We start from the raw sequence: 12,429 nt of genomic DNA on the forward strand, positions 1-12,429 counted from the left end.
TAATTCAGGTCAGAGGAACATCGTAGAGTTGCGACTGACTAATAGACATCTGCAATCTTATTGGTTATTTCGTAACTTAGTTGGAATAAAACACAATTGAAGGTCTAGCACGTCGTATTCCTCAGATCTACCACAAAGTTATAATATGTCGGTGTGCGAAGAGCCGTAGATATTTGTTTGCATCACCAGTGGGTGACAAGACTCACGGGCCACCCTGAAATAAGCGAAAATGGTCAAAAACACGAGTAAACAGCCATTATTTTATGAATAACTCAAAAACATCACCATTTTGCCTCCTTAATGACCTTCCCACCGGTTCTAGCTAGTCTTTTACATCTACCTGGCATGTCAGATATGCGGCTTCTTATCTCCTCCAAAGTGATCCTGTCCCATTCCTCCAAAATAACAGCCTTATATTGCTCAAGGTTTTCCCACTCCCTACGCCGTATTCTTTGCTTTATAATGTTCCAAATCGCCTCAATTGGATTAAGATCTGGCGATTAAGCAGGATAGTATAAAGACTTGATACCTTCTCGCTCCTTAAGCTGGGTTGCTAGGCCAATCTTACGCTTGCCGTGGCTAGGATCGCCATCTTCTTGTAGGAGCCATTCAGCCTCCGGTTGGTACTGCTCTTTGAGGTTCTTGAGCGCAGATATATACTCTGGAAGTAGACGTTCAACGTAGTACTTTTGGGTCATTGAATTGCCCTTCGGTTTGACCGATTTCCAGTGACCGATAGCCGCGTCCCACTCGATTATCTTTTGCTAATATTCATCCTCGGAAAGCTTTTGACTTCGTCGAGGCTTTCGGGGACGTTCAGGAGGTTCCAAAGACTCTTCCTCATCGTGGTAGAACATTAGTGGCCCTTTGGCGTACCAATTGATCCACCCTACTATATGGAGCTTTACGCCCTTCTTTTCACCTCGAATTTGAATGTTTTCGGTATCGTAACGGGTTCCTTATTCTCGTAGAATATAACCCTGAAGGTAGGAAGTAGGATCGAGGTGCGCTTCGTCCGTAAAAACAATCGTTGTCCAAAAATCAGGTAGCTTCTTTTGCCGGTGCTCAAAACCGTATTCCGTCCGCTTATCTCTGTTTTTCTTCGAGATCTCTTTCTTTCGATATGCCTGTTTGTACCTCCTAGCATTCTTAGTGTTCGACTTGACACTCCTTTCGATTGTACGAGGGTGGGCATTAATTTCGAAGTGAGTAGCCATCGTTCCGTAGGTCTTGTCTCGAACAGGATTCGTCTTCGGATTCACAAGGTCTTTTGCGAGTGTCGGGGGTACTTTTGGCTTCGGCCCTAGCTTCTGGGCATATCTTCGACTCTTTCTCTTTGCTATATCACCATATAAACCCCTCTCCTTAAGCCAGCGTTGGCCGGCAGTCCTCGATACTCTTTCTTGTTTAGCAATCGTCCCAACACCCTCCCCAGGTTGTCGCGCGTCCCACGCCTTAAAGAACTCAGTTTTCTTTGGCGTACCATATTCACGTCTTTTCTCCTGCTCAATGCGAGTATTAGAACGCGTTTGGTAAGACATTTAGGTTGTTGGTTATTTAATTATTAATTATCTAAAAAAGAGAGCGCGTTGAGTTGTTTTGGTCGACCTCGGTTAGAGGTGGCCCGTGAGTCTTGTCACCCACTGGTGCATTGCAAAAATATCCACAAGCGCCAAGCGAGGGAGCGTCCGCACACCCCGATCCGATATGCGGCCCGTATTCCTGAAGCCGACATTTGTTGCATGTCGCTCGAAATTCAGCAAGAGAAAGCAAGATGGGCATCTTAGCGTGTTGGGCCTCGCTTATTTGGATGTGGCTCTTCGTGGAAACCTTTGAGATTCGAACGATTTCACACCTATATAATAATAACTCAAAATGCCTATCTTGCTCGAGCAGACTGAGGTACCGGCAATAGGAGTGCACGTCAATAGTGCCGAGTAATTTTCCATGTATTTTATAAAGTGTAACGTAAACTTTCAACATCGGAATAATAGTTCGTAGATTATAAGCTGGTAGAGTTGTAAATACAATCCATAGGTATCATTTGAAGACTTTTCTGTCATCTGCCGTTGTGTTAGAACGAAGTGTTTTTATTCTATTGCAAGATTGTAGATTTTCAAATCAACAGCTAGCAATTAATAAATAATTCATTGCAAGATCACTCATTTCTCGCTCAGACACAATTGGGTTTTGCTTCACAGGATAATCATACAGCAAGATACAGAGACAAGACACGATTTTGGCAAGGACTTTAAGATTATCTATAAACCCTCACCACAGCACATCCGGTCTGTCTCCAAATGGAAACAAAACCATAGCACCAAAAGAGCTTTTTGCACTCAATCTGTAAACTCCATCGATTCCTCAACTCTCTCAGCCAAAAAGTGGCATGGACTATTCTTAATTACAAGTCCCCAAATAGTATGTCTTGTTTATAAACCTTCCAAAATGCAAGCATGTATTCCTCCTCTAAAGTGACTCCTAGATTTCCTTGTTTTCGTCGTTGGCGGTTGGGATTGGGCGCTTAGGCACCGGCGGCAGTGGCTGCTGGAATGGGAGTTAGTGTGTGAAGATGGAGATGACAATGAAAAACTTACGCTGGACAACAGAGGTAGAGTCGAAGGCAACGACCTCTCCGGCTGAGTTGGTCATGGCAGCGGCCTCGGAAGCGACTTGTGGTGCACGAGCTATGACAATGTTAGCAACCTTCACCTATTCACGACATGGTGGAGTCGAGATCGTGGATGCTGGACATGGTGGATCAATGGTGGGTCTGGGGCTCCATCTTCGAAGATCAGGAGCTTCTCCAAAGATCCAGACCAAACAACTTCCACAACGTGTCGAACGAACGACCAAAGAAAAAAGTACACACCATCAAGACGGATTGGGCCAGCGAGGGCAACGGCGACGAGGGAAAGAACGGTGAAGAGAGTGAATTGCATGTTGGCGGTTGTGTTTAAAAACTGGTTGGGAAAGGAGCGTGGATGTAAAGGTCGTCCGGCGACAAAGTCTTGAAGAATATGTAGAAGAGAAGAAAGGAACGGTGTTTTGAGCGAGTACAGATGAGTTGAAGAATGAGATGAAGAAGAAAAGAAGAGCACTTGAAGGAGGATGAGTATTTGTATTTGTAGTGCCAAGGAGATTTTCACCCCCCTCCCCTGTCTCTCAACTCACTGGCTCATTTCCGTATGTTTTCGCCGCAGGGACGACTTTTGGCGGAAACGGATGTCTTTCAGATGGGATCAGGGTGATGCCCGTAGCGTAACAGGCTACGTAAAGTGACAACATCAGGCTTTGCAGAAGATGAGGCTGGGGAAGGCAAGATCAGACCAAACTTTGTGGATAACATCAGAGTTCAAGCCTTCGGATGTTGGAGATCACGAGGTGGTGAGACTGGATTTGTAGCAAGAAGTAGTTTTTGCAAGGGAGTTCGACGTCAGCGGTCCAGATCGAGAAGATTCAAGGGCGCAGCGCCTCATGTGCCGTTCTCATTGGTAAGTTCAATCGAAATAACCTCAGGGTAAAAGCTTATGTCTCTCGGTGGGTTTTACGCGGCGGTTGGTACATGGGCTCTACAACAAACCACAAGAACGGGGGGTTGCGGATATATGTGCTTGCGGGTGCACTTGAGACGATGCTGAGACAGGGGACGACGAGGTTCCTCAAAGAGGCGGCTAAGCGAGAAGCAGATAGCGGATACTTGAAGCAATTGGACGAACGGGATGAAGACGAGTTCATGGACGATTGACAAAACATACGACTGGAAAGAAACCATCCGAGGAAGTTTGTTTTATGGCAGGAGGGAGTGGTACGAGATGGTAATGCGATATTCGGATTGATGAAGCATTGAAGGGGTCTCGACTCTCGAAGCGTGACGCTGGCTGACGACTCGATGAGCTTGGGTTTCCAACAACTTGTCTTGTCGATAGAATAATTCTTCTGAATTCTTTAACAAATAAAACCCTATACTGTCATCAGAGACAAATAATTGATGCACACGGCATTCGCTACCATTGTTTTGGTGCTCAACTCGCTCTCGAGGACCAAAAGAGGCTCGTTTCATGTTGAAAGGGGGATTTGTTTGAAGATGTTGAAGGCCTCCGGTGCATTTTTCCGTTCCGGTTCTGACTGAGTATTTTTATGCGTGCACAGCTGCTCTGTTGCACAAACCCCTGGCGTCAGAATTTTATGAAAGTTCACCCCACCACGGCGGCTGACCCCGCTATCAACCACATCTTCCTCTCGCCTTCCCCGGACTGACCCCTTCATTTCTTCTTCCTAAGTAACGTCATTTATTTTTCATCTTTCCGTTGTCTATATTCGGTTCCTTCATCTCTGCACCCCCGCACATTTTGAAAAACAACACGCAATCATGGCGACAGTCGAACATTGTCTGTACTGCTTCGAGGCACTCTCCGCCAGCCTCGAGAAGCGCAGTCCTATGTCCCTCTACCAGGTCCAAACATCCTGGGATTCATATCCTAAAGGTCTTGACGAAGATGATTCCGAAGTCGAAACCTCCTCGGCTGCTGAGCCTGGAGATTCTGAACCCGTGTCACGTCCCACCCCACGCCATCCCTCGGTTCAGAGGATAGCAGATAACAGGAATAGTTCCCGCTCGAGTGGCAGTTCTACACCTGCGAGTAGCAGCAGCAACAGCCTCAGCGTCGAAAGCGCGGCCTCCACGCCAGGGAGTTCAGGAAGTTATTCGCCGGTCGGGTTACATCCCAGAAGGACAAGTCAGAGGGGTGGGGAGATCACAGAGAGTCCATTGTTTGTAAGTTTCCCGCGACCCTACCATGTACGGTCTGGAATGCGCCACTGATCAGGGAGTATAGGTGACTTGGAATACCATCGAACCATCATCGCAGCACCCCCGCTCTCTTCGTGGTTGTATCGGAACATTCGAATCCCTACCCATCGCCAGCGGCCTCGCCTCCTACGCCCTAACATCCGCCCTCCAAGACCACCGCTTCTCACCTATCTCCCTCCGCGAACTCCCCACCCTCGAAGTCTCAGTGACGCTTCTCACAGACTTCGAGCCCTGTAAAGATGCGATGGATTGGGAACTCGGGATCCACGGATTGAGAATCAGTTTCTACGCCAGGAATAAGAGATATGGGGCTTGTTACCTGCCAGATGTGGCTGTGGAACAGGGATGGGATAAGGAGGAGACGATTGTGAGTTTGATGAGAAAGGCGGGCTGGAGTGGCAAGAAAGAGAAATGGACTGAGGTGGGCGACTTGAAATGTGTGCGATTTCAGGGGAAGGCGGAGAGCGCGGGGTGGGATGAGTATAAGAATTGGAAGGAATGGGTTGAGAAGGGTGGCGAGGGGAAGAATTAAAGAGATATAGGAAATGGTGGTTTGAAAGACAAGAACTTGGGCGGAGTCTGGCAAGAACAGGTAAACTGGGATGATGTCTAGACGATCTAGAGGTAGATTTTGATATGGGACTGAATGTACTAGGCTGGGAGTATGGAGGCGTCTTTGGAAATTTTGGCCTTCATTTTCAGCGGATAACTCCTCCAGGTGTGTTCTCAAGCCATCTCGGCATACAATGTACCACGATCTTTCAATTCTACTGTCGCACTCGCTCTAAGTCGCAAATCTCCTATTTCGAATGCATATATAGGATTACAAGAATTGGAAACGTCGTCACGCCAGAGTCGGCAGGGCGATTTAAACCACAAACATATCCTCTTGGCTGATATACCTCGCGACACGTTGAGCGAATATCATATCATCTGAGCGAGAAATCTGATTATTTCCATTGTGAGATCTCGACAATTCTGCTATGATCGATCTCTCGTAGAACAAAGATCCATTGAATGAGAAAAGGCTTTGAAGCAAGAGAAAAGACAAACGACAAAATTATTTTTAGGCTAACGAATATCACCAATCGAGTTTAACACATCCCCCTTCAGAAATCGAGCGAGAAACGCCGTAAGCATGTATTAATTAGGGAAATAACAGCGAATCCTTCCTGTCCATCAACAAGAGCTATCATCGCATGCTGCCAGTCAGCGTAAGTGGCAGTTTAAGCCTATTCTTCATTCAATTAGATTCATTACCAGATATCGTGTCTGTCGTCTGTTTTCCCCTGTAAATCAGGTATTTCTTGAGCTCGGTCCAAGATTTGGAAGTTACTAAAATTCTCTTCTTTATCTTCGCTTGATTCAGTGAAGTCAATAGAATAGAAGGAGGGTCCGCATTTTCATCTTATTCATTGCGAGCTAGTCGAACGTATGCCTGCAGGTTGACTTTTAAGAAAGAAAAATTCGCTCATTCAATTCACCTCACTCATCTTCTTCTGTGCGCTTTTTTCTCTTTGCTCAATTCCCACCTCCCAATCATATTTGAAACAGGATTACTCGTGTGTAAGCCATCTCTCAAGCTGCTAATTCGAAACCACACCTTTCCATCAAAGTTTCTCGACTCGCCCCCCCTCGGAGAATATCAATAAACAACAACGCCAAGCGCCCGAGGACACATGAGAGTCTCGCGGAGGACAAGATAAGTGGCAGTCACCTACCCGCAAATCTTAGACTAAATGAAAGGTCTCATTTACTTGAAATAGTTGACGAAATAGTTATAATGTTCCAAGTTGATCCACTAAATTACGATATTTCGTCAACTTAGTCGAAGAACTATTCTGGTTCGACTACCACTTATTTTGTCCTCCGCGAGTCTCAAGTGCCGTTGCGGGGGGCGAGCAAGAGCCGGATGATCCCGAACCACCGACACGGGATCCGAGGACCGGATATCGGTTTCGGTGTTGTTTCGAAGTTTGAACTTATATTTTGCTGTGGATGAAATTGGTGTTGAAGCAATTTCAAAGTTTGGGAGCTGAAGAATCTTTAACGTGACTTTGTGGAAGATCTTTGAGATGGACATGAAATGCTTTCTTTGACTATGTCAAACTTGACGAAAGGTGATGGACTCAACGACACGAGGGAAGAAACAAGAGCTACGATAAGGAAAAGATGGCAGTGTTGTTGGGTTTGTATAGCCACCCTGTATTTATGGATTGAGATGTATTCTTTCCTCGAAATGAGCCCGCCTCCAGTGGACAAGACAAGTGTCCGTCAAAACACATTTCTTCGATTAAGGTGACAGAATATCGTATGTTTAGTGGACCAATTTGGCACATTACTGGATATTCCGTCAACTCTTTCTAGTAAATAATACGGTCTTAAGCTCTATTTGAAATCAACTAGTTCTTTTTGAAGACTAGCAGGCAGGAGACTGACACTTATTTTGTCCTCCGCGAGCCTGTGTCTCTCAAGGATTATGTGAAAGCAGGAGGTAGAAACAAAGATGTGAGATGCTCATCCAGACTGTACTGGTTCGCAACTCATCATGGCTCGAAGAAGAGAATTTCACGTGCAGGGCAAGTGTAGGAGACCGAAAGACAAGTCTCAAGATTTCTCAAAGGCCTTAACGAGTAGTCCTCGGTACTCGAACTTGAAGATATAACATATAAATATCTGAAAGGCGATGGAATAATGAATAATGAAAAGGGTCCTATGGGCGACAGTCTTCCTTGATGTATTGTCAAGCCACCGAATCTATTTGTGGACAATTGGAAGGCTTCTCCCTGCTTCTGAATCTCATCTCAACATCGTAGAAGGGACGAAGAATATGCAACTCCCCACCCCTAACACAACAACAGAGCCGGACAAAGCCTGACATATTGAGACTATACTCGTTCTTGACAAAAAGTAGTATTTGTTGCTCTTCGACGTTTTCGATCGGAGAATATATCGAGGCTAGAAGGGCCTAAGACAGGGCGAACTCTTCTCGAAAGCATTTGGAATGTGTAGATCCAGTGTATATCATCAGACGGTGATACCATGGCGCAAACTGCAACGTGCTAAAGCGGTTGCATGAACACTAATTGCGTAAGGCTTAATAAAGACCTTAAAACAAGAATGATAATGCTGAAACTACTCAGCCACGAGAGAGCGAACTCGACGACGGCGAGGCCGGTAAGCAACACAGTTTCTGGTGAAGACTGCCCTAGAGTAGAAAAGGCCTTGGAGCTGGTACTATGGCGGTTAGAAGGTACCGGGCCATGAACGATCAACGAGAGTACCAGAAATATACTTCAAAAAAGTCATGTTCATGTACTTGTCGAACTGTGTTGAGTCAGGAGCCGTCGCCAGCAGCCGACAGCTATCTCAAGCAAATCCACGGAGGTTTCCTTACGCGGCCGGACACAGCCATGACGGCGGATGGCTAGATCTTGGAGAGATCTAATTAAGAGATGTTTCGCCAGGCTAACCCGATATGGCCATTGCACTGATGTTTGAGAACGTGGTGAACGACGAGCGACAAGCGTCGTCGGGTTCCTGCGCCATAACAATTACTAAATTCGTGGAGGTTGGACGGTTCGACTATTCAATCCAGATCGACATTTAGGTAATCGCGCTTGGATTTCTGTAAATAGTGTACCGGAAGGTTAAAGGAGGTAATCCTCCGCTGGTCTGGATTCTTGGATCTGTACCCGACTGGAGCGGTCTTGTCAATCTATCCTCACTCATTTCGTCGTGTGCATTCGAATTCCCACAGTGATTATTGTGGTCTGAAAATTATTGTGTCGATGAGACAAGAGAATGCAACTTCGCAATTCGAATCGTTATATCAACCGGTATCAACACTTATCCCACAGTAAAGAATCCCGGTTTGCAGTTGACGTACCTGCAGTCATACGCACTTCTGTGCATCTTCTGTTCTTTGCAGGCCATACCATTGGCGAACCACTGCAAGGACGCCGGTCTTGCATAGAGCGTGTCCAGATATTCTCATCTGGTGGGAAGACTCGGCATGTCTCTGCAAGACTAATGCATCCAAGTCCATCTTCAGTGGTATCTTGTCCTACATTAGGCCGCGACGGCGAGGAACGCGCAGCACCGCAAAGTTTGCTGATGTTTAGTTAGAATGATAAGCTGGGCGGTGGAGGATGCAGTACCGGCGTGGAATACGACTAAACAATCGTCCAATTTCGGCATACGAAGAAGTTCTTGGGGATTTTCATATCAGAGCTGATATGGTAGTGTTTGTATGGATGTTGTGGTCGCGAGTGGAGAAGAGAAGAAGGGTTGATGCTTTCAAAGATAAGAATCCTCCGAGACCTGACCCAGCTGGGCGGTGAGTGGGAACATCGTGAAATTGCTGGGGCCTATGGCCACCGGGGCTGTAACTGACTTTCTTCTTCCAACAACGCCATCCTACTCCGTTCACTCTTTTCTTTTCCATCAAATCTTTTGCTTCTCTTTTAGCTTCTCTTTCTGCTTGCTCTGACTGTTGTATGACAACAAACAATCCAATCGCAGCAAAAGTAGGCTAGAAGGCGCAAACACATCTACTCCGTACGAAGTACTCGCAGCGGTCGTGAAACCTTCGAAACGGCCTCCCCTTTGGAACCCCGAACGCCTTGTCAGATCCCCGGCACAAAACACCACTCCCCCGCCGAAAATACCCTTCGGACTGGTACCGACTGCCAAACGGCACTGCAACTGCACAGTGTTCTTCTTTGGGATATAATCCGATCCGGGCATCATATAGAAGTTTCCTCTGCTTCCTGCTCAATCGGACTTCTCCACCAGTTTGTCTCCACTGCGCGCTGACCACAAACAAAACTATTCCTGCAAAACGTCGCCATACAAACCTCTCCTTATCCAGCTTATAATTGTTTCACAAAGCCGTCATTCTAGAAGAAACACTTGCCTTTTTCATGTAACATAGTCGAAGTGGACGTTGGTGGCATCTCGAAACACGCTCGTCATCTGTCATCATTGGTGGGATCTCGTGCGCTCAGGGAACAGACTCGTACGCTGCGGCAGAGGAGAGACAACGAAGAAGCAAGGCACAGAAAAATTAAAACGGCACACAAGCGACGGCAAAGACATCCAACCGGTGTTGTTGAAGGCACCGAATCTTCTCTGCGCCGCTGCCAATTCGTATGCTCCTCGTCACCGAAAGAGTTGCACCTCGCCCCGAATCCTTCAAGCGTTTACGTCCGCCATTTTTCGGCAGGATAAAACACCCCTCTTTGCTGCGAAACTCTAGGAACCTGCATATGCGAAATGGACAATCCACAAAAAGTGTCGATAACAATCTGCGGTGACGGAGGATGTGGAAAATCGAGCATAACTCTCCGTCTGGTGCGCTCCCAGTGGACTTCCGAATATGACCCCACCATCGAAGACTCATACTCTCTGACGCGCCGAATCGATGGCCAGACCTATTACCTCTCCCTCACCGACACGGCCGGGCAAGAAGAATACCGAGGAATGTGGGCGTCGTCGAACTTGCGGTCCGATGCGTTTCTACTCGTCTACGACATAACGAGTCCTTCCTCGCTCGATGTCCTTCAGGAATTCAACGACCTAATAGATATTGAGGCGGAAACGAGACTGGATGCCTGGGAACACAGAAGAGATCCAAAGAGTAAAAAGAAAGGCAATAGGGAAACTGGACCGGTACAACCTATCAAAATTGTGGCAGGAAATAAATGCGATTTGCAAGAATCGAGAGCGGTCTCTGCGCGAGAAGGGCTAGAATGGGCGCGGAAGCGAGGATGTGGATTTATGGAAACCAGTGCGCGGAATACAGTGAACATAGAAGAGACCTTTGCCCTAATAGTAAGGAGGGTGGTAGAAGCGAGGAGGATAGCAGCTGGCGGTGCGCCCAGTGGCACAGGTCTAGATGGGAATGTCGTGGGTGAGAAAGGGAGAAGGAGCATGTTAAGTCTAGGAAGGCATGGGAGTACAGAAGCGTTAGGAACAAGAAGAGCGGTGACCGCACCACTAAGTCCATTACCTGGAGGGCCGGAAAAATCACTGGAGACGGAATCTGGGGAAGGCAATCCGGGAAAACAATCGAAGTTCAGAGCTGCTCTCCGGAAACTGGCATGTTGGCGATGACGAGCTTTACAACGTCGCGTCTTTTTGACCGAGCAATCGGTGACTTGCGTGAGGCGATCTCACGCCGCGAGTCGAAGTTATATGTAAGAATTACATACACAGGACGAAGAACGACCTGCCGCGTTCTTCATGTACACATACAGACGATTCAAATGTTCTTTTTTATCTTAGGTGGGAAAATGCATAGGCTGGTCGCGTTAGATGGGGGGTTTGTTGTATGGATGATTTTCTGCGGATATCCCTTTTGATGGTTTTTTTTTGTATCGATATGTGATGGATACGGGGTTGGATGGTGTAGAGTATGGTGTTGGTTGAGGCAGGTGTGCGATGTGTGAATAGTTTATGAGGTTATGGATGGAGTGTTAGGGGTTGTGGAGAATGGAGGGTTGGGGTAGCATAGTTGAATGAATGGAGATGAATGACTCAATATCAACACCAATATATATATTGTTCGTCGATTCTGAGTTCTAAACTCACAAGATTCAACGACAACAGCCTCCTTCCTACTCATTTATAAATTTTCCATACCTCCATAGAATTCAACAGCAACTCGCATCTAAAGACGAACTAAGCTTCCTCCTAGTGAGCAGTCGATCCATTTATGCTTCTTTAGGTAGAAACCACTTTAAACAGAGTAGTAACTCAAATTACTACTGTTAATAGTAAAGAAATACCGATCTCATCCAGTACCTCTACACTGAGTGCCACTTTCGAAGTTACACAGTCAAGAAAACGACGCAAAGGTATAACCCATAGGCGAGTAATTATCAGGCTACTCGCACATAATTAACCAAACGGTTCGAATTCTCCGACAGGATGCGAAATTTCCTAGATTACAATTTTTTTTTTCTAGAAAGGTTGTGGGAGGAAATTACTTTAGCTATTATCCTTAGTCTTTACGACCAAACGAAATCACCTTGAACTCGTGCTATGAAAAGCGTGTAATCTACGCAAACTATCACACAACCCAAACATAACTAGATAAACATGACCTACACAGACGTGATGAACAGGGTGTTATCTATCGAATCCTACTCCCCTTTTCTCTCCTACAGAGTTCCGCAAACTAGAATAAGCAGTAAGTGGCCAGGGTAATTAGTTAACTAACTAGAAATAATACGATACAGTATATTTCGTGACCTGTCTCAAGCAAAAAGTACGTTGTTACGCTTTAGGAGATCTTGGAAGATCACATTTGATTTTTATGAGAAGGTGGGGGGGGGGGGGGATAAATGCCTGGCTTGTCTAGTTTGTAAGAGGTATTCTTAGTAGGCTATATAGAGTGATGTACAGACCTACGAGATAATTGTTCTCACGGTTATGAGATAAGGATCGTCTAGACTTCATATGTCCAACACTATACCAACCCCCCTTTCAGGTAACTGAACAGCCCGGCGGATTTACAGGAGATTGGTGTTTAGGTACACCACAAATCGCTGTGAATAGAATTAAATTCAGAGATTATCCTTCCTAGAATACAAGTGGTGTAGGTGCCAACC

The 12,429-nt window shown here is 46.2% G+C and overlaps 4 protein-coding genes across 4 annotated transcripts; 2 read left to right on the forward strand and 2 right to left on the reverse strand.

Moving 5' to 3' along the window:
- Nucleotides 1-959: 959 nt before the first annotated feature.
- On the reverse strand, nucleotides 960-1,541 carry GLAREA_05211 (uncharacterized protein; the record flags this gene model as incomplete). The annotated part of the gene is made up of 1 exon (XM_008078500.1): nucleotides 960-1,541. The coding sequence occupies one exon, from the start codon at nucleotides 1,539-1,541 to the stop codon at nucleotides 960-962; it is 582 nt and encodes a 193-aa protein (XP_008076691.1).
- A 983-nt stretch (nucleotides 1,542-2,524) lies between these two features.
- Nucleotides 2,525-2,942, reverse strand: GLAREA_05212 (uncharacterized protein; the record flags this gene model as incomplete). Its single annotated transcript, XM_008078501.1, has 3 exons — nucleotides 2,525-2,547; nucleotides 2,598-2,687; nucleotides 2,873-2,942. 3 exons carry the CDS (start codon nucleotides 2,940-2,942, stop codon nucleotides 2,525-2,527), a joined length of 183 nt encoding a protein of 60 aa, XP_008076692.1.
- A 1,430-nt stretch (nucleotides 2,943-4,372) lies between these two features.
- GLAREA_05213 (AMMECR1-like protein) lies at nucleotides 4,373-5,345 on the forward strand (the record flags this gene model as incomplete). Its single annotated transcript, XM_008078502.1, has 2 exons — nucleotides 4,373-4,777; nucleotides 4,839-5,345. The coding sequence occupies 2 exons, from the start codon at nucleotides 4,373-4,375 to the stop codon at nucleotides 5,343-5,345; spliced, it is 912 nt and encodes a 303-aa protein (XP_008076693.1).
- Nucleotides 5,346-10,090: 4,745 nt separating this feature from the next.
- Nucleotides 10,091-10,930, forward strand: GLAREA_05214 (P-loop containing nucleoside triphosphate hydrolase; the record flags this gene model as incomplete). Its single annotated transcript, XM_008078503.1, has 1 exon — nucleotides 10,091-10,930. One exon carries the CDS (start codon nucleotides 10,091-10,093, stop codon nucleotides 10,928-10,930), a length of 840 nt encoding a protein of 279 aa, XP_008076694.1.
- Nucleotides 10,931-12,429: the final 1,499 nt, after the last annotated feature.

This window comes from Glarea lozoyensis (genome assembly GCF_000409485.1).
Source record: "Glarea lozoyensis ATCC 20868 chromosome Unknown GLAREA10, whole genome shotgun sequence".
NCBI lineage: Eukaryota > Fungi > Ascomycota > Leotiomycetes > Helotiales > Helotiaceae > Glarea > Glarea lozoyensis.